Source organism: Sceloporus undulatus, chromosome 6, assembly GCF_019175285.1.
Source record: "Sceloporus undulatus isolate JIND9_A2432 ecotype Alabama chromosome 6, SceUnd_v1.1, whole genome shotgun sequence".
NCBI lineage: Eukaryota > Metazoa > Chordata > Lepidosauria > Squamata > Phrynosomatidae > Sceloporus > Sceloporus undulatus.
The window spans coordinates 119,847,931-119,872,545 of record NC_056527.1 but is presented as its reverse complement, the minus strand read 5'-3'; the positions used below and the strand labels follow the sequence as shown (position 1 = coordinate 119,872,545).

General features: G+C 59.3%; 3 protein-coding genes and 2 non-coding genes across 7 annotated transcripts in view; 3 read left to right on the top strand and 2 right to left on the bottom strand.

Moving 5' to 3' along the window:
* The window catches only part of TAF6 (TATA-box binding protein associated factor 6), a 7,033-nt gene extending 6,841 nt beyond the window's left edge, over positions 1-192 (top strand). Inside the window, exon 15 of the mRNA XM_042472026.1 lies at positions 12-192. Within this exon, the coding sequence (XP_042327960.1) occupies positions 12-77 (66 nt within the window). The 3' untranslated portion in view covers positions 78-192. The remainder of the gene's footprint in view (positions 1-11) is intronic.
* A 3,896-nt stretch (positions 193-4,088) lies between these two features.
* On the top strand, positions 4,089-7,296 carry MOGAT3 (monoacylglycerol O-acyltransferase 3). Of its 2 annotated transcripts, none has more exons than XM_042472031.1 (8): positions 4,089-4,200; positions 4,608-4,745; positions 4,840-4,947; positions 5,141-5,211; positions 6,101-6,305; positions 6,458-6,629; positions 6,736-6,938; positions 7,105-7,296. In XM_042472031.1, exons 2-8 carry the CDS (start codon positions 4,676-4,678, stop codon positions 7,257-7,259), a joined length of 984 nt encoding a protein of 327 aa, XP_042327965.1. In that variant the 5' UTR covers positions 4,089-4,200; positions 4,608-4,675; the 3' UTR covers positions 7,260-7,296. The 2 variants fall into 2 exon arrangements, with proteins under 2 accessions (XP_042327965.1, XP_042327964.1); XM_042472030.1 differs by lacking the exon at positions 4,089-4,200 and adding an exon at positions 4,375-4,509.
* Positions 7,297-7,800: 504 nt separating this feature from the next.
* TRNAT-AGU lies at positions 7,801-7,874 on the bottom strand. The gene has a single exon. It is a non-coding gene; the product is annotated as a tRNA-Thr (tRNA).
* Positions 7,875-8,669: 795 nt separating this feature from the next.
* Positions 8,670-8,741, bottom strand: TRNAW-CCA. Its single transcript has one exon. It is a non-coding gene; the product is annotated as a tRNA-Trp (tRNA).
* Positions 8,742-9,498: 757 nt separating this feature from the next.
* NAT16 (N-acetyltransferase 16 (putative)) lies at positions 9,499-24,609 on the top strand. 2 transcript variants are annotated; one of them, XM_042472027.1, is made up of 4 exons: positions 9,499-9,854; positions 17,734-17,947; positions 20,510-20,734; positions 23,293-24,609. In XM_042472027.1, exons 1-4 carry the CDS (start codon positions 9,586-9,588, stop codon positions 23,845-23,847), a joined length of 1,263 nt encoding a protein of 420 aa, XP_042327961.1. In that variant the 5' UTR covers positions 9,499-9,585; the 3' UTR covers positions 23,848-24,609. The 2 variants fall into 2 exon arrangements, with proteins under 2 accessions (XP_042327961.1, XP_042327962.1); XM_042472028.1 differs by having other exon boundaries at positions 9,772-9,854; positions 17,754-17,947.
* The last annotated feature ends 6 nt before the right edge of the window (positions 24,610-24,615 follow it).

Genomic DNA, 24,615 nt, shown 5'->3' with positions numbered 1-24,615 from the left:
GGGGGGCACAGGGGGGGGCAGTGCCGAGTCCCCGCAGCCCTCCCTGTGAGCCCCCTGGGACTCAGCTGCATAACTGAATTGGGGGAGTGGGGCACACAGCCAGCTCACCCCCCCCCCCAGCAGAGGCACTCTGTTGCCCTATGCCCTCCTCCCCTCCTGTGGGCTGCCTGCTCTATCCCCTCCTTGGGGGAGGGGGGGGGCACCCTCCAAGATGAAGGTGCAGTCCCTAAGTTTTCCTGTCTGTTTCCTTGTGGGGGCATTGCTACCTGAGGCAACTGTGAGGAAGTGGGATGGGGAGGGGAGAAGGGGCTGCTGGGGTTGTGCAGAAGAGATGCTTGGAACCCCCCCCCCATGCAGGATACGCTGTAAATAAGGGGCCCTGTGGGATCCAATAAGTTAGCTTGACCACCCTCCTCCTGTTTCTGTGTTTGTATAAAAGTGGCTTCTTCTTCTCTTGGTCTCTGCGAATCATACAAATGGGTTTCACTGCGCCTGCGCAGTGCTGTTCGGAAACTTCTGGATCACTAGGCAAAGTTTACTTTGCAAAATATAGAAACTTTTTGGCGAACTCCGCCACCCGTTAAAAGGCCCCTGCCTTCCCGCTCTTTTTCCCAGTTCCTTTTTTCCGCCGCGCTGCTGCTTCAGGGAACTTCGCTCGCTTTAGCTTGCAATCAGAATCACTTTCACTTTTGACCTCGGACTGTTCTTGACCATTCTCTTTCTCCCGCCCCTGTAACTTCGGGCTTTCGGCTTGTTGACCTCGTTTTTGGACTCTCCCTTTCACTTTGTCGACTTGGGAAGGATGCCTGCACCCTTCAAGAAGTGTGATGTTTGCGAGGCAGTGCCCATTCAAGATCTGCACTCCTCCTGCCTCCTGTGCCTAGGAAAGGACCACGACCCGAAGCTCTGTCCACTTTGCAAGTCCCTCTCTTCCCAGGCTCCGGAAGAATCGTGGCGTCCGGCTGACTTCGGCCATCGCTCAGGGAAAAGTCCAAGAGGGGGGCCCTGCGTCCATCCTCGGCTCCCTCGGCTGCACCGGCCGCCGCCTCCTTCCCGGGCCAGCGTGTCCAGCGTGGTGTCTGTGCCGCCCAGATGGCAGGTCGTCCACCACCACCGATGTAGCCCATGGTTCGCAAAAAAAACCAGTGCCACCGACAAGCTCTCCAAGCGGCCCCAACACCGTTGGGGACTGAGGGTTCCGACCCAGGGCAAAGTCCGGGAGGAAGCCGTCCCTGGAGGGCTCGTGTTCGAAGGATCGAGCGGAGGCAGAGGTCCTGACCGTACCAGTCTCCAATCTTCCAAGGCGTCGTCGAAGGCATCTCGACACGCCTCCAAGCTGCCTGAGACGGGGGGGCATCGAGAAGGCTGCACCGGAGGACAAGGGCAAGACATCTAAGCCTCAGTCCTGGGAGCCGTTGTCCTCTCAGATCTGCCGGACAAACCCTTCTTCCAGGAGAATCGGGTTTGGGACGCCGCGATCATCAAAAGGAGGCACTCCAAGGAGCGGCTGAGGACTCCGCACCCAAGATATCAAGTCCAGCCAGGACCAGAGTGGGTCGGCGATTGTCCTCAAGGGGAGGAGCGCGCTTCCCATAAGCCGCGCTCCCCATCCAAGAAGGTTCGCACGCCAGCCTCCTCGCATCCAGAGGACTCCTCCGCCTTGCAGCGGCTCCCGTCCTGGACACACCGCTGCCTTCGACGGTGGACTTCGCCCATGCCGATGCAGGGACAGTCGGCCGGAGGCAGTCTCCTCCTCTCTCTCTCCACTCGGATGACGACGATCCGATGGATGAGGACACTGACATGTTCTTCGACTTGGAGACGGGGAGATACTACATGGCAGTGCCGAGGAGACCGCCTTCCGAGAGTTCACCAGGCTGAACCTGCTTCCTGTGGCCCCTCAGGGAGAGAAGCCCCCGTCGTCGCATGCGACGGCTTCACATCTGCCCTGCGCCCCCGCAACAGAGCCGCTAGCCTTGCAAGTCCCAATCGTCCCGCTTCTCGAGTCTGGTCCCGGATATCCCGCTGACGTCGGACAACGACTGGACAGGGAGCCCTTGTCACCATTGGGGGACCTTTCGGAGGACGACACCTCCGTCCAGGATCCCTGCGGCCAGATGCACCATCCTGAGCCGTCTTCTCCAACCGATGATTTGCGTTCGTTCAACGAGCACATCATCAAGATGGCAAGGGCCCTGGACATTGAGCTTTCCTTCCCCGAGGAGGAGGCTCGGGACCCAGTGGAATGTCGGGTGCATGCGGTCGTACCCACACCGCCCTCCATCCCACGCTGCCTCCTTGGAGTCCATCGTCGGAGGTCGTGGGATGCGCCAGCCTCCTTGGTAGGATCGTCCCGGAGGATCGAGTCCCTCTACCGCATTCCCCGTCGAGTTGCTCTTGGTTGGCCGACACACCCCAAGCAGAACTCGGCGATAGTGGAGGGGGCTCGCAGGGCTTCGTCCCCAAGCAGGTACTTCTCCAGTCGACCGAGAAGAAGCAAGAAAAGTTGATGGTCTAGCCAAGAAGGCCTACTCAGCGGCAGCCTCGTGGTCAAGGCCCTCAATTATAAGCCCGCATGGGGGCCTTATCCAGACCTTAATGGGGGGATCTCGCCACTCATTCCGGATGTCCGATGAACTCCAGAGACGCCTGGTCAGAGATCCGTGATGCGGCCCACTCCATCGGCAGCTGGCTCATCACTGCCTCCAGGAAGGTGGCTGACTGTGCGAGACGGGCCATGTCGGCATCGATGGCTCTGCACCACATGTGTGGCTGAGGGGGTCGGACCCCAACTCCAACATGAAGTCCGCATCGAGGACATGCCACTCGCGGGACCGGCCTCTTCCACGCCGAGGACCGACGAACGCCTGAATCAGGATGAAGGCAGCGGCCAAGAAACACGGGATGTTGTCCGGCTTCCATCTCGCCCTTCAGGAAGGCAGCGTCCGTGGCAGCCCCAAGGTCAGTCGCAGCAGGGGCCCTTCCAGCAGGACCGGCAGTCTCAGCCGCAAGGCTCCCCGAGACGCCGTTACCCCTCTCAGTCTTTCTCCTCTGGCCGTCGCAACTTTCCTCCCTGGTACCAAAAGTCCCGCCGGCAGATACCGACCAGGGGAAGAAGGAGCCTGAAGGGTTCCAGCGCGGCTTCGTCTCTTCCACCCTTTTCTTTTTGGACATTCTGAGGCCCCTTGCCACCCTTGGGCCTCCATTAACTGGACTCGTGGGTCCTAAACATCGTCCATAGGGGTTACGCCCTCGAGTTCCAAGAGCTCCCCCCAACCAGAGCCTTCATGTCCACTCTCCCCTCGGACACCCTTCGCGAGAAGTGCGCACCTTGTTAGACAGGGGGCAATTTCCCCTTTATCGCCCAAACATTACTCCAGGGCCATTCTTTCCAGGTACTTTACCGTACCGAAGGCAGATGGTGGCATCCGACCCATCTTGGACTTGAGGGATCTGAACTATTTTCTTGGATACCGCCGGTTCTTATGGTAACCTTGGCTTCTTCTGCCTCTGCTCCACCAGGACCTGTGGTTCGCGACGGGTAACTTGAAGATGCCTACTTCACACATCGGAATTTGGAGTCCCACCGGAGATTCCTCGCCTTCGCCGTCGGTCTCCACCGCTACCATTACAACGTGTTTCCCTTCAGCCTTGCCACGGCCCCGAGGGTCTTCACGAAGTGTCTGGCTCCGTGGTGGCATCCTCCATCAGAGGAGTCACAGAGTCTTCTCGTTACCTGGACGACTGGTTTGTTTGCCGCCGACTCACACAAAGAGCTCCAGGAGGCAGTCTTATTCGCCTTTGCACCTTTTGGACTCCCTCTGTTTGGTCATCAACGAAGAAAGTCCCACTTCACACCGACCAGGCAGGCCAAGTTCATCGGAGCCATCCTCGACTCCGAAAGATGCCTCGCCTTTCTCCCTCCAGACTTTTCCGGGCGTTGACAGCATCGCTGAGGTCTTGTATCTCCCACAGAAGGGTGAGGGCAGGGATGTCAGGTAGCCTGGCCACATGCCTCAACTACGTCATGACACTCGTGGCAAGCTTCACCCTCCGGGGGGGGGGGGGTCCTGGCTCGCTCCCCAGCCTCCCTTCTCCCCCTGCAGCTGGACGCGGAGCCCCCTTGCCGCCATCGGCCCAGAAGCCCCTCGGATCGGAGGGTCGCGCGCGGCGCCTCTCAGCCCCAGCCCATCTCGCGGGGTCGGTAGGAGGACGGGAGTGGGGGCAATGACTTGGACCCCCCCCGCCGCCTCTCTCCCTCCCTCCCTCCGTCCCTCCCTCCCTCGCCCATCCCTCTCCTTATCTCCGGAGGGAGCAGCACCTGCCCCTCCGCCCCGGGGCCAAAGGGCGGCTTCGGCGGAGGCCTGGGCGAAGCGGGTCCGCGGGAGTGCCGCCTTGGCCCTCGCCTTGACCGCCCGGAGCCTCCGAGGACAGTCGTTACCCCCCCCCACCGCGACCCCCGACCCGAGGGTCGGCCGGCAGCCAGTGCTCCTCGCCCCGCGGGGCCGGGTGAGCCGAGAGAGGAAGGCAGGGAAGCCCCCAGCCCAGCGCCTCCTGCGGCCCCTCCGGCCCTGGAAGGTCACTGGGGTCCCTCTCTCTTTCTCCAGGGTCCCCGTCCCGCCTCCGGCCCAGAGACCCCCGGCCGCCTGCCTGCCTGCCTGCGAGGGGCCCGAGAATGAGGGCGCTGCGGAAGCACCTGGAGGCCCTGAGCGTCTTCCAGTGGGTGCTGACCTTCCTCTTCTTTGGTGAGTCGCGGGGGCGGCAGGCACAGCCCCCTTCCGTTGAACCCCACTTCCTGGGAGGCCGCCCCTCACCCGCCCCCCGTGGTCTCCCCCGCAGGGCTCTTCTTCACCACGCTCCTCCTCTACCTGCTGTCCACCGCCTGCTGGCCCTTGGCCGCCCTCTACTTCGCCTGGTGGATTTCCGACTGGCAGACCCCCGAGAGAGGCACGTCAGGGCCCCCAGGGCCCCGGGGAGGGGGGACGCCTTCCGGCCAAAGGGAGGGAGAAGGGGTTGGGCACTCTGCACATGCCTCGGTGCCCGAGAGACAACCAGGCCCCAGGGGACGAGCGCGGAATGACCCACCTGCTCCCAGGCCAGGCCACCCGGTGGTCACTTTGTCCTGCCCTTTGCCTCGCAGGCGGTCGCCGGAGCGAGTGGATGCGGCGCTGGAGGATCTGGGAGCTGCACAGGGATTACTTTCCCATCAAGGTGTGTGTGTTTATGGGGGGGGGGGGATGGGGGGGTTGTTCGGGGCGGGGGGTGGCCGACGAGCGGAGCTTCCGTCCCACCAAAGCACTGGGAGGCTCCCGAAACCCGCAGCATTAAAGGGGAGGGTCACCTGGTCATTGGGGGGGGGGGTGCTAGTCCCCCTTTGGATCGAGAAGGTCCAGTGCCGCCTGTCTGGGGGGCTGGTGGGGGGACAGAGAGGGGGTATCGCGGGGGTCAGCGGAGAAGCAGGCAGCGCTCAATAGGAATAGCAATAGCAAGTACATTGCTCTACCGCTTATGAGTGCACTTAAGTGCGAACAGAGGGGGTTCTTCAGTGAATGGGGGGGGGTCTTGGAGGGTCCTTATAGGCTTCTGCTGTATCTGTCCCCCTCTGCTAGGCCACAGAAGCGGGTGTGTGTGTGTGTGTGGAGGGTTTGGGGGAGCTGACTTGGACCTCCTGCCTCCAGGCTCGGGCCCTGCTTGACCAGCATTGACCCTGAGGGGGTAGTAGCACTCCCCTCCCCAGCAGGCCTCTCTCTGTCTCCCGCCGCCCCACAGAGGCCCAACCGCCTCCCCCTGGAGCCCCCTCCTAAGACGACCCTTCCTTCCCTGGCCACTTCCCAGCAGCTGACCCACTTTGCTCCTGGAGGTGCCGGTCTACAGCCATCCAAGACCCCTCCCCCTTCCCAGGGCATCCTGAGGCAGCGAGTTCCGCCGTCCAGTTCCTGGCCGAGCAATGAATCGGCGGAGGGACACCTTCAGACCGCGATCCTTCTGCCCCCCCTCCCGCCCAAGCCCCTTGGACTGCCCCTCCGCTTCCAGGCGTCCCCCATCCTCCCTTGGGGAGCTAGGGTCGCCTGCCCCTTATTCCTGCCCCCCCCCCCCGCAGCTGGTGAAGACGGCAGAGCTGCCCCCCACGCGCAACTACGTCCTGGGCTCCCACCCGCACGGCATCATCTGCGCCGGCGCCTTCTCTGCCTTCTGCACCGAGGCCACCGGCTTCTCCCGAACCTTCCCGGGCCTCCAGCCTCGCCTGGCGCTGCTCGCTGGACTCTTCCGCCTCCCGGTCTACCGAGACTACATGATGAGCTCAGGTGAGGCCCGGCGGCGGCCAGTGCGCCTGCGCGCCTGCCAGGGTTCGCGGCTGCGGCTGCCAGCAGCAAGTAACTTTTCCAAGGCGGGCGGGGGGCTGGAGGGAGAGGGAATGCTCTGAAGCAAAGGCCCCTCCTTCCCTCCGCTTCTCCAGGGATGATTCCAGTCAGCAAGCGGTCGCTGGACTTCGTGCTGCGGGGGGGTCCCGGCCAAGCGGTGGTCATCGTGGTGGGCGGGGCCTCGGAGTCGCTGGACTGCGCCCCCGGCGAGCAACGCGTCCGCCTCCGCGGCCGGAGGGGCTTCGTGCGCCTGGCGCTGCAACATGGGTAGGACCCTGGGGGGGCTGGGGGGGTCTCGCCTCGGCCACGCGCTTCCCCGCCCCTAGGCCTCTGCAGCCGGGCCCCTCTCACGCCGACCCCCTCCCCGCCGCAGGGCCGACCTGGTGCCGGTGTACTCCTTCGGCGAGAACGACATCTTCCGGCAGGTGCGGTTCCCGGAGGGCAGCTGCGCCCGCCGCCTCCAGCTCCGCTTCAAGCAGCTGACCGGCTTCGCCCCCTGCCTCTTCGGGGGCCGCGACCTCTTCTGCAGCCGCCTCTGGGGGATCCTGCCCCTCGCCGCCCCCATCACTGTCGTCGGTAAGGGACCCCCGGCCTTTGGAGGCCTTGAAGAGAGGGAGGGGGGTTGCATGGCGGAAGGGGCTGGGACGCGGTGGTCCTTTGGGCCTGGGGGGTCTTTGGGGGGGGGGGCTCCCGGCCTTCCTCCGTCCTAACCCTCCTCCCCTCTCCCCGCCGGCCGCCGTAGTGGGAAAGCCGATCCCGGTCCCCCGACGCCCGAGCCCCACGGAAGAGGAGGTGGCCCACTTCCACGCGCTCTACGTCCAGGCCCTCCGGGAGCTCTTCGAGGCCCACAAGGGCAGCTGCGGACTTCGGGACTCGGAGCAGCTCGTCGTCGCCTAGCGCGCGCCCCCGACCCTAATAAACAGCCCACGCTTGACTCTCGGCCTCTCTCGCCTCCTTTGCCTTCCCCCGCCCCCCACCTCTCCCAAAATCCCGCGGAGGAACATGTCTGGCCGCTCCCTCCCTCCCTGCGAAGACCCCGCGGGCTCCGAACCGGAACGATAGCTGACCGCGCGCATCTGGATCCGCCCTCCGAGGTCATACGGGTCCATTCACAGCGCTATGGACACAAACTAATCATCATCATCATCATGATCCCGGAGCCGGTTCCTTGCGCGACCAGCTGGACTCGGGGCGCCAGGGGCCGAAGGGGGCGAGGGGGCCACCGGCGGAGGCCTGGGAGGAAAGGGCTGGGGGGGGGGCTGCGTGTCCAGAGGAGGGAGGAAGGGGCGCCGGCCCACTCGAGCGGAGCCTGGTGGCGCTCTCTTCGGGTTGCAAAAGCGGAGGAAGGCGGTAACGTGTAAACAGGAGCCTGGTCCAGCGGTTTCCCTGCAGACGGAAAAGCAGAGCCGCTCCGCCCGCTTTGTCTTCTTCCGGCCCAAGGCACCGCTGGGATTCGAACCCAGGATCTCCTGTTTACTAGACAGGCGCTTTAACCAACTAAGCCACGGTGCCGGCGGCTCTTCCGGAGACCAAAAGCGCTGTCCACTGGAAGAAGGAGAAGGAGAAAAGTGACCACGGGTCCTCCTTTCCCAGGACCTGTCCTACATTTCCACCACCATTTGGAGCATCACCAAGAAGCACCGATTTTTCTGTATAGCTTTTATTTTGCACTACCCTATATTTTCATCCAATGCCATTCCTTTGGCGGTGCCTTTTCCTTCTTTGTGGTTAGGAAGACATCGGGTCACCCTGCCCTTGCTCCCCCCCCCCGGACCCTCCGGTGTCCAGAGGCAGATCCGAGAGTGGGAGTCAAAGAAAATCAGGATAAATGGAGGACGTGACAAACTAAAAGCTAGAAACACTCATAAACATGAAGTCCATGCTGCTTAGTCAGAATGGAGGGCATCTTGGAATTCCTCCTGGTCACAAGGCTGAAAATGTAGGACATGTCCTGGGAAAGGAGGGCCTTTTTCATTCCAGGCCGCTGCCTGATTTTAATGAGCCGATTTTGGCAGAAAGGGAAGGAGGGGGCAGCCACACGAGGAAATTCAATGGGGCTTTTGTCGGGGAATGGACGTGAGCCCCAATGGCCTCCCTCCTTCTGCAGGGGGAGGCGAGGGCCACCCACGGAGCCCCGGACACGCATGTGTGTGTGTGTGTGTGTCCTCGCGTGACCCGAAGGCCAGAGTGCCTCTGCACATGCACAGAGCTGCTTGGCCCTCAGGTGGCGCTCTCCGCCCCTGAAACGCGGAGCGCCTCCCCGTCCCTTGGCAAAAGAAACCCCCACCGAGGGCCTTCCCTCCGCCGTGACCCCGACGTGATTCGAACACGCAGCCTTCTGATCTGGAGTCAGACGCGCTACCGTTGCGCCACGAGGTCCGAGGCACCAGCGCCTCCGCAACAACTCCTGCCCTCGCTGCTCTTTCGGGCGAACGGGGAAAGGCCCGGCAGCTCCCAAAAATTGTGGCGGGGGGCGCAGGTGGGAGGTTTATAGAAGAGTTGGCAGGGACCTCGAGGGCCGCCCAGTCCGACCCCCCCCCCCGGGACCCACAGGCGACCCAGACCCAGGAGGCGGAGACGGCGTCCGGCCGGGGACCAGGGACGGGGGCGAGAGAATGGTCCGGAGAAGCCCCGGGGGTCAGCTCTGGGCCCCCAGGAGGGCCAAGGAGTGTCGCCGAGAGGCTGGGGGCGGAGTGGCCAGAGGGGGGCGCTCAAGGTCTGGAAGCCCAGCCTCAGGAGCAGGAAGGCAGCAAGCAAGGAAGGGATTCCCTTGGAGCGGGGGGTTCTCCTGCCCCATCTCGGGGCAGAGGGGCCGGAGTGGGGGCCCGGCCATGCCTCTCCCCTTCCCTGCCGCTGGAGGCTTCAGCCGGAAAGGCCTGGAGGCGGAGACGAAGGGATGGCGGGCGGATGTGGGGCAGCCGGGGCCCGGCTTGGGGCGGGGGGCTCCCATGGCAGTCATGGGGCTGTGGCTGCAGCGGAGTCAGGGTCCCTCCCTCCTGGAACCCAAAACGGAGCTCAGGGGAACATGGGAGGACCTCTTTCACTGAGCCCAGCGGGGAACAGCGGGACTCCCGGCCACAAGAGAGAGGGGGGCCGCAGTGGCCGGGGAAGGGTCAAAGCGGTGGGCCGGGGGGACTCCTAGGGCTCCCAGGGGTCAAGGACGGGGGGCGCCCTGTGCATCGCCCCTGCGGCCAGTCTTTTTCCAGAGGCAAAGGCCGGTCGAATGCCAAGCGGATCGGGGCGAGGGGGGTGTCTGACCGTCTTCCTGCCCCCGGCGCCCCCTCCCCCGCCGTTGTCCCCGAGCGCCCTCTCCCCCTCCCCCGCCAGGAGGGGCGGGGCCTGCCGAGGAGTGGGCGGTGCTTCTCCCACCTTTAAAGCGGGAGGCGGACGGAGGAGGAGGAGAAGAAGAGCCTCCGCGCGCAGACCCGAAAGCAGGAGACCCCCCGCCGGGAAGAGACGACCCCCGCCCGGTGCCCCCCGTCGGTGCAGCAGGTACTGGGGCGGGCAGCTCCCCCTCAAGGGCCCAGAATGACCCGGGCCCGAAAGAGATGCCGGGGTGGGGGCTGTTGGCGAGGGGGGGCGTGGAGCGGAGGTCACGTGTCCTGGGAGTAGGAGGGGGCTTGGTGGGGGACCTCCGGCCGGTGCCCCCCTCCAGCGCCCAGGACCCACCTCGCAGGCCTTTTCCCGGCTGAAGCGCCGCCCCCACCCCTCCGGAAAGAGACAAAGGATCGCGCGATGGGGGGGGCTTTAACCTTCCCAGCACGAAAAGGAGCCCCCTGGACCCCCCGGGGGCCGGGATGGCGAGAGACGGCCTCCTTTCCCCCCTCGCCCCTCTTCTGAGAAGGACCCAGGGAGGGCCTTCCCTCTCCCCAACCCCCCGAAAGTGTCCCCTCAGAAATGTCCCCGGTTTGCCTGGGAGGGGGTCGAGAGTGGCCTTTGGAGGGGTTTTATCTGGGGATGCTTCCCCCTTGGCGCGGGGGAGGGAAATTCACCATTGAAACCCCCCCCCCCATTCCCAGGGAAGGACTGACGTTGGTTTGCAGCCGCACTTTCTATTTATAGGGCGGCACGTGACTGCGGGGGGGGCTACTCGGCCGCAGATGGAGGAGGAGAGCCCGGTGCCCCCCTTTCCATCCTGGCATTCACCCTACTTAGGGGGGGGGCAGAGCGTTGGTGACCCCTTCCCTCCCCCCCCCTGCCATCTGCTTCGAGGGAAAGTGTCACGAGGGGGGAGGAGGAGAGCTTCAATTGGACCCCTCCCCCCCCCGGTTAATTCCATTCCAATTTGGCAGATGCTCGTTAACGCCGATCAATCAATCAATGAGTATTGATGGCGAGCGTCGACCATCGATGGGAGGGGCGTACCGGGGAGCAGGCAGAGGTCATGCCAAGGGCATGGGGGTCACTGCCCCCTCCCTCCCCTCCCCTCCCCGCCCGAGGGGAGCTCCGGCGGTGGGGGCTCCTTTTCCCAGCCCACCTCCCAGTTTAAACCCCGCAGGGCCCGCTCCAGACCCACGTCCCTCCACCAGTTCACCGGAATGGGCGTGACCCAGCGGATATGGGGGAGGCAGGAGAAGTCCCGAGCCTTGGAAGCGCCAGCAATCCCGAGGCAGATCCTCCAAACCACCGCGCCACCCATGCGCCCCATCGCTCTGTCTGCAGGGAGGAGGGGGCGAGGTGGGGGAGACTGGGCTATGCCTGAGCACTTGCTCCCGCAAAAAAGCTCTTGGCCTCTGTCCTTCTCTCGGCTCCAGAGCATGGGCTGGACGACCACTGGCCATCTCTGGGGGCCAGGAGGGGCTTTGGGGGTCTCAGCCTCCCTTCCCTGCCCCTGTTGGATCTGGGTCTGGGCCCCTTCTCTGTCCTGGCCGAAGGGAGACCCAAGCATAGTCCCGAACAGGACTGACCTGGACTTGCAGGCTCGCAGTAGGTTCCTTTCCAGCGGGAGGTAAATATGGGCGCTGACCCCCAACGCTCACAGGCAGACATTGCATGCACACCTCTGAGAGAGGCGTCTTGGCACAACTGGGTGGCTTTTGGCTGAGAGGAGTGCGGCCTGAGGAAGGAAGTCCACCTGCTTTGTGTGTAGAGATACAACAGCATTGACCCCAAAAGTATGTGCTATGCCGCCTGTGGTTCCTTCTGATTCATGGCCCTTTCTCAGAGTCAAGCAGGAGATCATCTATAGAAGTTGGAGGATGTGGGGCAGGCAGGTGCCTCTTGTGGCCTTTCGGGAAGAAGGCCCCTCAGCCTCCCTCATGCCTGACAAAGAGACCCAGGGTCTCTGAACGGAGGGGGTGGCTCTGCCCTGCTGCTTCTTGGGGGAAGGTTGTCTCCTGTGAGAGGCTGCCCCTTCCGGTTTGTTGTTGGTGTTGTTGGTTGGGCCTTTCCAGTTATGGGGAACCTTATCATGGGTTTTTTGGGGGGGCAGGATTTGTCAACGGGGGTTTCCCAAATTGCCATCCCTGAAGCTGAGAGAGTGTGACCCTGCTCAAGGTCACCCAGTGGGTTTCCATGGCCAAGCTGGGGATTGAACCCTGGTCTCCAGTCACGTCCAGAACCTCTGTGTCTCCTCCCGTGCCCCCCCCAAAAGAACAGGCTGCAGACTGTGTAACGAAGGGTGCTCTGCATAGGAGCAGACGCCATTCCACCTTGATAGGAGCTGTGCTGCTCCTGGGCCAAGGCCGGTGCTGGAAATGGGGGGGGGAGACAGGGATTGGGTTTGGGCCTCCCGTCAAACCCTTCCTTCTGTGGGGGAGATACCCAGCCCCTCCTTGCCTGGGAATTTCGTGCCTTGGGCCTTTCAGCTGGGCCCCCTTCCTGGATTGGCTGCCCAGGCCCCTGCCACCATAAAGCATCCCCCCCTTAAGAGGCCTCGTTTCCATGCCATGGATATAATGGCTGGCGAAACACGATGCCAACAACACCCCACCACCACCACCACCAAGGAGGCCAAGAAAGCCATTTCAGGCCCCACTGCCCCCCCCATTGGGGTTCACTATTGTTATTAACCATGAGTTGACCCCAACTCATGGGGACCCTGTGAGTGAAACACCTCCAGCCCCCCAAACCCGATCCCCTCTGCTCAGTCGCTGTATATTCAGGCTGTGCCCCCCTGTCCATCTGTGGTCTTCCCCTCTTTCTACTGACTTCTAACCTTTCACAGCACATTGTCTTTTCCAATGATTAATGCCTCTCATGATGTGGCCGAAGTAGGACAGCCTCATTTTAGTCATCTTGGCCTCCAGGGAGACTTTAGGCTTGACCTGCTCTAAGGGCTCATTTGTTCGTCTCTCTGGCACCCATGATATGCCCAGCATCTGTACATGGGATGGGAAATACAGACATTGGAGGAGCCCCACTTCAGTGTTCAGAGTTATGTATTATAACTTATGATCTTGCCCAGTTCTTTCATTGCTGCCCTTCCTCATGGCGGGATGTTTGCTGTGAGGTGGGTCACGGCGGGGGGGGGGGGGAGGCAGGATGGTTTTTCTAGTTCTCCAAGACTAAGATGAATCCCTTCCTTGGAATAAAGGGGGAGGGGGTTTGTTTTGGCTCTTCTCTGAATTTGTAGTCATGTCTTGGGATGTTGAGGAGGGAAGTCTCTCTCACCCCATTGCTCTTCTCTCCTTCTTGCTTGGCAGATGCAAGAAAGGCAATTGTTCCTTAGGCATCAGTTCCTCCAGTGTGGACATACTTTTACTTCTGTGCCAGCGGGGGGGGGGGGGGCAGCAGGTCCCAAATTCCATCTGCATTTGGGTCAAAGGCATGGATTGTGTGGTCAAGCACTTCAGGTGCCTCTGACCAGTGGGTCTGATGGGGGCAGGAGGGGAGGAACCCACAATAATGTTCTGTCTATGTGCCCCTCCTTTCAATCATTTCCTGCAACCGGCATGGGCCAGCAACCCATGCGTCTGTGACCCTGGCGCGCCCAGGGGCCCCACGGGACTGCGCTGCCTCTCCTGAGAACAGGGAACCTGTCTTTTCTTGTAATATAAATTTCAGTTTCCAGAAGGGAGGTGATAAAGGGCACTCTAGAATCATAGAATCATAGAGTTGGAAGAGACCCCAAGAAGGGCCCTGATCCAGTCCAACCCCCTTCTCTGCCATGCAGGAAATCCAAATCAAAGCATCCTGACAGATGGCCATCCGCCTCTGCTTAAAGACAGCCTCCAAGGAGGAGACTCCACTATAATCTCTGAGGAAGGAGGTGTTTCTACTGTCGAACAGCCCTGACTCTCAGGAAGTTCCTCCTGAATGTTGAGTGGAATCTCTTTTCCTTCAGCTTGCATCCATTGCTCCATTGGGTCCTATTCTCTGGAGCAACAGAAAACAAGTCACTCCTCCTCATATGACATCCCTTCAATTTTAAACAGGGCTATCATATCACTCTTAACTGTCTCTTCTCCAGGCTAAACATCCCCAGCAGTTCCCTGAAGTCTTTCCTCATAAGGCACGATTTCCAGGCGCTTCAACATTTTGGTGGCCCTCCAATTAGAGAAAAGAATTTCTTTTTCTTCCTTAAATGCATTTTGGTTTTGCTCCTTGATCCCCTCTGAGAAAACACTCTTCTCTGCAAGTCCAATTTTGGCCAAGCAACAATGACCAAATCATAGCCTTTATTCCAGGCAATGAAGTAAAAACTCCCTCCCTGGCCTTACATGCATCTAGTTGGAGAGGTGATGACAGCGCATGGGAATTTGGGGGGGGAGTGTTGCCAGTCTTATGGCAGCACCAAACTCCTCTCTCTCTCTCTCTCTCTCTCTCTGTCTCTCTGCCTCTCTCTCTCTTCCAAATGCTAGGAAGCATCCCCCCCCCCCCCCCGCCTCGGTAGCAGAGGGAAATCAAGCTGAATCGCAGCTGGGCAAACAAGGTTCCTCTGGTCGGCAGACAGTTGGTGCTCTTCCCCAGAAAGGCGGAGCCCCCAGAATCAGTTCTGCCTGGAGCGCCTTGCACAATATGCCCACTGTGCCCACCGCCAAACCTGGCCATGGCAGCACATGCCTTGATTGCACCCTACTCTTCATGGGGTTGCCTTGAAATGTGTTTGGAAGCCACTGACTGGTATGAATTGCGCGCGAGAAGGACAGTGGCTGGAGCTGGTTACTGGGAACATCCCCGCACTCCACTGGCGGATCTCCCATTACAGGGAGAAAACAGACTCCCTGGTTACAAGAGCTCCTTTGGCTACAAGATCCTTTCAGGCACCGTTCCAAAGTGCCCGGTTGTGACCCACAATGGACCCGACATGGCTTGGGTCCAACTCAGTTGAAGGACTGCATTCTCCCCACCAGCCGCCCACCGTGAGGCTGGGAGGGCAAGAAGCATCCCTCTAGCACTCATCCTGGGCTCCAGAGACCCCTCCTGAGTTGGCATCTTGGAGCTGTCCTCCTGTTGAGGCCGCTGGCAGCCGCTGCCTGCCGCCCCCCTCCTCACTCCACCTCCCTCCCTCCCTCCCAATGATGATGATATGATGATGATGAGGATTTATTTATAGCCTGCCCAATCATAAGGAATCCAGGCAGGTTACAACAATAAAAATAAAGAGAATAAAATAAAAATACAATAAAATTAAAGAGAGTGAAAGGAGTACATCCCAGTTGGGCCGAGGGAAACGGGGCCTCTCTTTCATTCCCTCCACCAGGTCTGATGATGGAAGGATGAGATGATGGGATGATGGAGGGAGGCTCTGCTTCTTGAGGCAAGGATTTTATTTTAATTATTTTAATTTAATTTTCTCATTAATTTAAGAGAAGAATTGGTGGACAGAGTGACGTAAGTCATAGTAAATGCGGGGAGGAACTAGGTAGGGAAGGCCTGCCGGAAGAGATCCGTCGGAAGAGCCTTCTAAAGGCTGGTGAGAGGAAAAATGTCATGGATCCTTCGGCAGGTCGTTTCTTAGCTTCGGAGCTGCGATGGAAAAGCCCCTCGTGGGGACTGAAGTGAGCCTAGATTTTATTGGCTGAGTAGATCTTCCCCTCGAGGACCTTAGAGTGTGGGACGGACAGTAATGGAAGTAGGCCATCTCTTAAGCATTCTGGACCCAAGCCATGTAGGGCTTTGAAGGTAATCACCAACACCTTGGACTTGCCCGGAAACCTCATGGCGCCAGTGGAAGGGATTTCAAACCAGTGTTTATGGTCAGTACAAGAGAACCTGTAATAACCGGCTGCCATATTTTGTACAAGCTGAAGTTTCTGAACTTGGCACAAGGGTAGCCCATGACACGCATTACACACAAGTCCAATCGAGAGGTGACCAGGGCAGTACTACTGTTTCCAGGTCCCTCGGATCCAGGAGAGGGCGCAGCTGGCGTATACAGCCGAAGCTGATAGGCAGGCTGCCTGACTGTGCGCAGGTGAGACTAGTCAAGGACACCCCTAAGCTGCAGACAGAGTCTTTCAGGAGAAGCTGTGACCCCATCCAGACTGGCTGGACATAATTCCATACCTGGGCTGTGGTTTCCTATAAACAAGTACCTCCTGCTTACTGGATTCACATTGAGTCGGTTTTCCCCTCAATCCAGTCCATTACCGCCCCAAGACAGGCATTCAGAGGGAGAGATGCCACCTTAGTCACTGCATCATTCTGAGACATAGAGAAGTATATTTGGGTGTCATCAGCGTACTGATAACATCCTGACCCATGTCCTCTGGATGATTTCCCCCAGCGGCTTCATGTAAATGTTAAACGCAATAGGAGACAATATTGCGCCCTGGGGGATGCCAATTTACACCTCTCCTTTAGAAAGAGCAACTGTCCTCCTAGTGCACACCATCTGGAATCTGCCTGAGAGGTAGGACCAGAACCACCTGTAGAACAGTGCCTCCGCATACCTAACTCTCTCAGGCGCTCCAGAAGGATACCATGGTCGATGGTATCGAAGGCCGCTGAGAGGTCTAAGAGGCACCAGCAGGGTCACACTTCCTCTGCCGATGCCCAGAAGGAGATCATGTGACTAAGCGGACCAAGGCTGTCTCAACTCCGTATCCCGCCCGGAATCCGGTTTTGAATGGGTCTAGATAATCAGCTTGATCCAAGACCGCCTCGTCGATCACCTTGCTCAGAATGGCAACAACGAGACTGGCCTATAGTTATTTCTATCCAGAGGGTCCAGGGAGGGCTTTTTAAAGAGTGGTCTGACCACTGCCTCCTTAAGACAAGAAGGCAGGGTACCCTCCTTGAAGGATGCATGGGTTATATCTTTCAGCATCAGCTTGACTGTATCACTCCCTGGACAGCCAGCCAGGATGGGCAAGGGGCGAGAGGGCAAGTCGTTTTCCCCCCAGACTACTAAGGAGCTTGTCCACGTCCTCAGTACTTACCGACTCAAATTGATCCGGTCTAACCGTAATGGCGGAGGCGTTGGATGCCTCTCTCATTGCTTCTGACTAAAAGTTGGCATCCAAATCAGCTCTTCTCCAAGAGATTTTATCTGTGAAATCATCATTACAAGCATTACAGTAATCTATGGCTGACTCTAATAGAGGGTTCTGGGTGGGCTTTCTTTCTCTGTACTGTTGTATTCTTACATTATGCTGCCAGTCTCTTGATGGTTTAGCTTTATTTGTTTATGTTCAATGTTTGTGAGCTGCCTTGAGTGTCATTTTGTGGCAGAAAGGTGGGCTATGAATTTAACGTCTTTGTAAGACATTGTGCTGTCCTGTTCAAAACAGTGTTTTATGAATCTTATAAGCAACCAAGTTGCATATTACGTTTTATTCTTTTTGGATTTGACAGCTTTAGTCTTTATTTCACAAACTACCCTGAAAGTTTTTATAATCAGCAAGAAAGAAATCAACAGAGAGATGGAAGAAGTGGGGGAGGCAAAGCCTACAAGCCGAGGGTGCATCCGAACCCCACACTTTGGCCTCACTATCAGCATGGCTCCACCCCACAGAATCCTGGGACTTGTAGTCTGGAGAGGAGGCACCTGGAAATCTCTCCTTGGGGGGAAGGGGGGTGATTGAAGTGCCTCCTCCGTTGTCCAGTTTGGCCAAACTTTCTAAGCTTCTGTGCAAAAGAGAGTCCCAAAGCCAGGCACACTTGCCCCCTTCTTGCCCAGTCTGCAGAAGGGGCTGCCCAGGGGTCAAGGTTCAAGGCAGGATCACATGGACCTTGAAGCAGGATGGGCTCCTGGGCATTAAAGCCATTTTACTTTTCCCCAGAGCCAGCCATTCATTGGAGTTCCCTTCAATGTTGCCCCTAGCCCCTCCTTCTTGCCCCTCTCGTTCTCTCTCTCTCTCTCTCTAACCGGTTTGCTTTCAGAGGCCTCAGGAAATCAGGACTCCTCCAGCGGCATTGCTCCCAATCTTCTCTTCCCCTCCCCTCCTGGCCTTGGTCGTTTTCATGGAAGTTTGTCTCCCCGCAGCCTCTCTGTGTCCTGTGTAGCCATGAAGCTGGAGAGCCCCAGTGCCGCCGACTCGCAGCTGGAGTTCACGGTGGCCACAGAGGAGGAGTTCGAGGAGGTCCTGGCCATGTCCAAAGGCATCTACGGCGGCCTCGACTACCTCCCCAGCCGCTACCACGCCTGGATCCGTGAGCCCAACCGCACCGTCATCCTGGCCAAGAAGAATGGAGCCGTGGTGAGGATCCTGCGGTGGCGGCAGCACCCTCTGCTCTGGGGTTGAGGAGAGAGCCCACCATGGAGGGGGCACTGTCTGCGGGCACCGCTGTGGGACAGGGGCACAGCCAAGTGTGCTAGAGCTGCATCCTACTTCCCTGGAGGGTGGGTCAGGCTGGGCTGCAGGATGAAAGGCCCCTCAGGTCCAGGCATACCCCCCCATCCCACATTTCACAGATGAAAAATGGGACACATGTGGCCAACCCACAGCAGAGTTTGGCCAAGTTGGCTAAAAGGTGTGAATGAGGAACAACAGACAAGCTAAGGGAGGCTACAGCAGTTTGCTTTTACCTGACTCTCCTCCCACAAAGGATTCTTCCATCCTTAATTAAGTCAGTTGCACTTGGATCTCTGTAGCAATTGGATTAAACTGGGACCGATGGAGGCTACAGGTGAGGAAACGGTTGTGCCAGGGGAAAACGGCCATAAGAGAATGCTTTGGACTAAGTTTGGTCTCCTTTTGGTAGCTTTGGGCCCTCAAAGGAGGCAGGACTGGCCCTCCTGAAGTGCCCCACTCTGGGACTGCACTGCTGTGCTGCTGTCAGAGATTTCCAGGCAGGAAGAGCTAAGGAGGTTTTCCAGGATCCAGAGCGGTCAGATGTCCTGCTTCACCCAATAGCTGGGGAGGGGAAGCTGTGGGTGGGATTGCAGGCAGACTTGGGGGGGGGGTGCCTCAGCCAGGCTGGAGCTCCTTGAAGTGGAGGGCAGCAGCCCTTCAGCCAAAGGGGGGAGCGGGGCTGCCACACACTTTTAGTCCTCCCAGTCCGTTGTCACTCCCAGACATCAGAGGCGGTTTGAAGAACAAGTTATAGGAGCTTAGGACAGGCCAGATAGTATTGACCAGAAAGGAAATTTACAGGGCAGTGGAGGTGCTGTGCCCCCCCCACTGAACCCCAAAACTGACCTTTTTGTAATAAAAATCCTGAGATTTTGCAGAAGGAAGGATGTGCCGCTGCAGAGTTCTGGCCTAGTGGTCACAACCACCATCTTGGTAGCAGAGGCACCTTCTGTCCTTCAAGGGCTCTGTGGAAAGCTGACCAGAGAGAGTGGGAGGCAGCCACGCAGCATCAACAGCCCCCCAGACCCACAAGTGGAAGGTGGGGGTGTATTGGGACTATTTGGTATGTGTGTGGATGTAGGGACTTCCTAGGAGCAGCCAAGGTTGCCCAGTCCGCTGTAGCAGCAGGAAAGGGCCGGGTGGCGCTCTCTTTCTTGGCGAGAGGCAGAATATCTCCTTGTGGTCACGATACAACTGGGCCTTCTCCTGAGGAAAGTTGGGCATTTGCAGCTGTGGTGATGGGAGACCCCCTCCTTGCTCCACATCAGCATCTTGCAGGGGTTGGGGTAGGAGAACCTTCCCTTTCATTCAGCGGTGGGCAGTGGGGGGGGGCTTCATGTGTCCCCCATTTCCTTTCTTCTCTTGGACCTAATCTTGGAGGTGGGTGGTGCAGTTCTGGCATGCAATTTAACGGGTGGGGGTTTTTTTTCCCTGCCAGGTTGTGGGCAATATCTGAGGGGAGAGCGCAAGAGGTGACCCTGGATCAAGCCACCCTCTGTGGGGTGAGCTGGGAGGGGGGTCATTGGCGCACTGGGCCCTGATTTATAGGAGGTCTAAGGCAGCTCCCTGGCATTTTCTAAGGAACAAACTCCCTGGCACTTGCCCTGGCGGTGGTACATGGATAGCACAGATCGGCACGTGTGTCCCTGACCCTCTGGCACAAAGGAGGCCTGGGGGCTTCTCTGGGGTCCTAAACGGCCCCCTCCCCACTCCTCAGGTCTAGTGCAGCGTTGCCTGTCACTTGACATCCGGTGGGATTGTTTGCACTTCATTCTGGCCTCTTTCTTTCCTTCTCTCTGCTTTTATTTCTCTCCTTTGTCTTTCTTTCTTTTTTCTTTTGAAAGAAAGCAATGGATAAAAAACAAATGTTTTTCGCTGGATTTTATTCACGTAGGTGTGTGGGGGATCAGGCCCCCATCAAGGAAGGTGGCGGGGCTCCCTCGGAGGAGGACCGTGACGGGGCTGCTGGAGCGCGGATCCTAAATCCTGACGCAGTTCGGCCTCAGGACACCCACCCGTTGCCCAAATAAATGTCTCCCTCTTTGTGTATCTCTGCTCTTGAGACCCCCGTAGCAATAAAGGGCCCCGTCCAAATGGTACTAGTATGACGCTTACTCTGTGATCTTGCTACTACTACTACTACTATTTGTAATCGCTGCTGCTGCTCCTGCTCCTGCTGCTGCCTTTGTTTTCTCTCTCTCTCTCTCTTTCTCTCTCTTTCTCTCAAATATGATGTAATTGCTTAATGATGTGCCAAGACTTGTCCTTTGAACACTGCCCTCCCTTTCTGCTTCTGCCTCTCTGCCCCTCCTTCCTCCCCCAACTGACTGACCCTCTCTCCCCCTCCACACTTGCTTTGTTTAATTAATGTGAGATTTCCTTTCCAATTACAGTCTGTGGGTCAGCCCTTCCAGCTCCCTAAGAGTTGACTCTCTCTGCTCTCTCTCCTCCCCACCCTTCACCCAGATTGGACTGCAGTCCATCTACATCATAGACTCCGGGGAGACAGCTCTGGTGGAGGGGCTGCGTGTGGCCCCCTGGGAGCGCGGGAAGGGCGTGGCCGGAGACCTGCAGCGCTTCTGCTCCCAGATGGTCAAAGAGAAGCACCCCGGAGTCAAGGTCTCGCGCCTCACTCGGGATGACCAGCTGGGGCCCAAGGACTTCAAGAAGTACCGCGTCATCGCTAAGCAGGTGAGGTCTGGACAGGGGGGCAGGTGGGTGGGCCCATGGGGCCGGACCGGGGGGGACTTTAACCATGACCCCCAACTCCCAGGGAGCCTCTGGGCCCAGCCGTGGCCCCGAAGCAGTGTGTGAGAGCAAGTGCACTCTGCACAGGCTCAGGGGCTTGGCTGACCCTGGCAGGGCACCTGCACCCCATGCCATGTATTCCTTGGCTGGTGAGGGACGCTTGGACGACTGCAATGCAAAGAAAATGGGGGGAGGGATGGAGGCTGTCCAGAGCTACCAGGAAGTTATGGGGGGGGGGGAAGGAGGCTCCCTCAAGAGGAAGGGAATCTGCCAGTCAGACTCAGGCGGCACGCCCCCCCCCCCCCCAAGTGCCAGTACCAGTTTAGGTGCCTCATCACTCAGAGATGCCAGGAAGCAGCTTCAGATTTCGTGGCATAGTGTCATGTGGCTGGCTGGCTGTGCAGGGAGTGGAAGGGGAGGTTTTTAGAAGACAAGCAGATTCAAGTTTGAGAGAAGGAGGGGTGGCCACTTGCAGGGACTGCTGTGGTTCATCCATCCATCCATCCTTCTTTGCCCCATAGAAGCCCAAGGCCTTCCTAGCAGTAAGAACAAGAGGCAGGCAGGTTGGGCTGCTTCCTCCTCCCCTTCCTTGGAAGAAGCCCCTCCAACCTCCCCCCATGGGGCTGGAGGTCACCAGTCCTCTGGGGTCATGGACACCCCAGGTACCCACGCTGAGGTGGGCAGCCCACGGGGGGTGGGGTGGGGGCTGAGGGAGGGCTGACTGGTCATCCATTTGCAAGACTGGCCACCTCCTTGCCTGAACTCTCTCAGCCGAGACCATGCTCTTGCCAGCACTGCCCCCCCACCTCTGAGGGAACATGGGCATAACCCCCCCACACACACACACATATTTCACATGTGAAAACGTGGGATTGTGTGGCCAAGCAACACTCAAGTGTTCAGGATGGTAAACAAGGAAGAACAGGCAATTGAGGGGGGAGATGCTGAGGCAATTCGCTTTTGCTTAAGCTAACTGGGAAGGGAGAGACCCGGCCCCCTCCTCCCCATGCCATTCCTATGTAAGCGAGTTGAAAGGGGCTTTGTAGCACCTTTGAGACTAGGTCCCAGGAGCTTTCCTTGGCTTCAGCTCACTCCTCCGATGCTTCTGAGGAATGCCCCTCGCTGGCTAAGCCTTCCTCTGGCAGACCCTCAGCCAGTGGGTCAAGGATGAGGGCAAGGGTTCTGTCCGTAGGGTCAAAGGAGCTCCTAACATGCCCAGCTCCCAGTGGGGCCAGTGGGGTGAGAAAGTGGGTGGAGCACTGTCTTTCTTCTGAACAGAACTCCTTGCCAAGAGCAGGAGTTAGGCATCCAGGGGGGACCCCATGTCACTGGGGTGGGAAGCCTGTTCCAGTGGCCCAGACATGGAGCAGCATTCCAAGTGGCACCTTGCTCCTGCTGCCTGGGAGTGCAGTCCTCTTGACCAGCTCAGGAGTCTGCTGGGTGGCCAGAGCAGTCCTCTTTCTGAAGGCACAGCCTCCCCATTTCAGGGGAGGGGAGTCACCAGAGGTTTCAGGGTCCAACTCCCCCAGTCGCCTGTCAACAGCCTTACCTGGCAGGCCGAGGCTTCTGGGGGGCTAAAGGCCACAGTCCTTCCCCAGTGAGAGAGCAAAAGGGCCCCTGGTCCAAAGTGGAGAGAGCCTGCAGTGATCAAGGGCTGGTCTCTCAGCCCCTTCCACTTCCAGGGCCCTGTGGCTGTTGGCAATCAGGGCAGGGTCCTCATTGCTGGTTAGGGCTGAGGAAGGGAAGAGACTGCCCAGGGAAACCAGAGCACGAAAAGTCCAGCTGTCTGCAGTGCTTCCCAGGGCAGGGGAATGTGGTGCACTTTCCTTTGCTAGGCTGCTGCCTCCCTCCAGGAGGTTGCGGGGACACAGGCCTTGGCCTCCCTTGTCCTGTGTGATGGACAGACCCCCCACCAGTCAGGTAAGGCAGGAGACTTACTAGCCAAAGGGGGAGGGGTTTCCTTGACCAACACTGCCCCCTCACCTCAGTAGGCTTTGCACAGGGCCAGCCCCCCTCCTGTTCCTGGGCCAGCACCAAAGGGGCCTTGTGGCCAAGCACCTCCTGCACAAAAGGAGCCAGCTGGGGGAAAGGGTCCCCAGGGCCTCCTGCCAGGACCGGCTCTAGGTGTTTGGCCACCCTAGGCCAGAAATATTTGGGCACCCCCCCCCATCGCCCCTCAGGGTAAGGTGGGTGGGTGGCAAGAGGAGAGGGGGCTGTTGACCTTGCGGTTATATTCGGAAGGCGGATGATGCGGAAGGTGGAGGATGTACCATGTGACCATAGCACGGACACGGGGGGGGGCACATTTATGTACAAAGGAACCTTCATATGGTAGCTTGTTTTTACGTCACTTGCTGTAATGAGTTTTCACTTTAATATTGTTTATTTACGGAATTTTTGTAAAAAATTATACAAAAAAAGCCACCAAGCCACCCCTAAATTTTGCTGCCTGCTGCTTCTCACCCTCCTCCTCCTTCCTTCCTTCCTTCATCTGTCAACAGGGGATCCTGCTGGTGCGCTTTGGTGCCCAAGAGCTCCTGGAGCGCCTGGACGCAGCGGAGCTGGCGCTCGCGGAGGGTGGCTTCTGCCTGGAGGCCTCGGAGCTGCTCTCGGAGGGTGAGGTGTCGGCGGTGGTGCTGGCAGAGCGGTTCCGGCACGAGGTGCTGCCCAACCAGACCATCATCCAGGACTGGCAGCCCTTCAAGGCCACTGAGAGCAACCTGGCCTTGCTGCGGAAGAAGGAGCTGCACTGGCTGGTGGACCGCAAGGACATGCCCTCGGTCGCCACGCTCAGCACCCGGCCCTTCCCCATCCCGCTGGGCCAGGACTGGTCCTACCTGAACATCGACGCCTTCGGCCGCCACCCAGCCCACCTCAAGGGCCAGCTCCTGCGCCACCTGCGCCTCCAGCTGCCCGGCCTCCGCGGCAGTGTCATGTGCCAGCTCTTCCTGGAGCCCGAGCTCTGGCTGGAGATGGCCACCTTCTGCCAGGCCGGCCTGGGGCTGGAGCTGGCCAAGGGCTACACCGAGCAGTTCCTGCTGGAGTCGGACATCTGAGCAGGGAGGGGGAGGTGTGACAGGCACCGCTGGATCCTTTCCCTCCCAGACCCCCCCTCTGATGACCCCTCTGCATCTCTCCTGCAACGCTTCTGCACTTTCAGAGCCTTTTAACAGTTTATCCTGGAGATACTTGGTCCCCCCAGAGTTAGCGCCCCTTTTGCCCCATAGAGAGGAAAGCGCCCCCCTGGTACACAGCCTTAACGTATCCGGCTGTGCAATGGGCCACAGAGGAGGAAGGGGGGGGGGTCCAGTGCAGGCGCTGGCAGATGGTCAGCTGGTCCTCAGCAGTGCTGTCGGGGCGGGAGCCCCCTGCCCCCCCCCCCCCCCACAGCCACTCCTCTCCCCCGCTGGCCACTTGGGCAGCCCCCTCCCCACACTGCTGAACCCCCTCGCTCGGTTCCGATCCCGAGAAGAGGAAGGGCCTAGCTGCTTGGGCTCCCCCAGAGAGACCCCTAGGTCTGGGTCGCTGGGGGAGGGGCTGGATGGCCGGCTGCGTGATGGAAGCCCTTTGCTCTGCAGAGCCCCTCCCCTCCCGCCCGTAGCCTAGCAACAGGAGATGGTGACAGAGCCCGCCCCCCGCAACCGCCACGGTCGGTGGGCCGGCAGCCTAGCAACTGGATGACGCAGGCGCCCCTAGCAACGGCCGGGCGGGGGAGTGCGGAGGGGGTCGTCCTGCCCTCCATGGCAGCCCCTTCCCCTGCCCCCCTCCCCACAACCTAACCCGCTTTCCTCTAGCGCCGCTTTCAGACTCACTAATGTGCAATA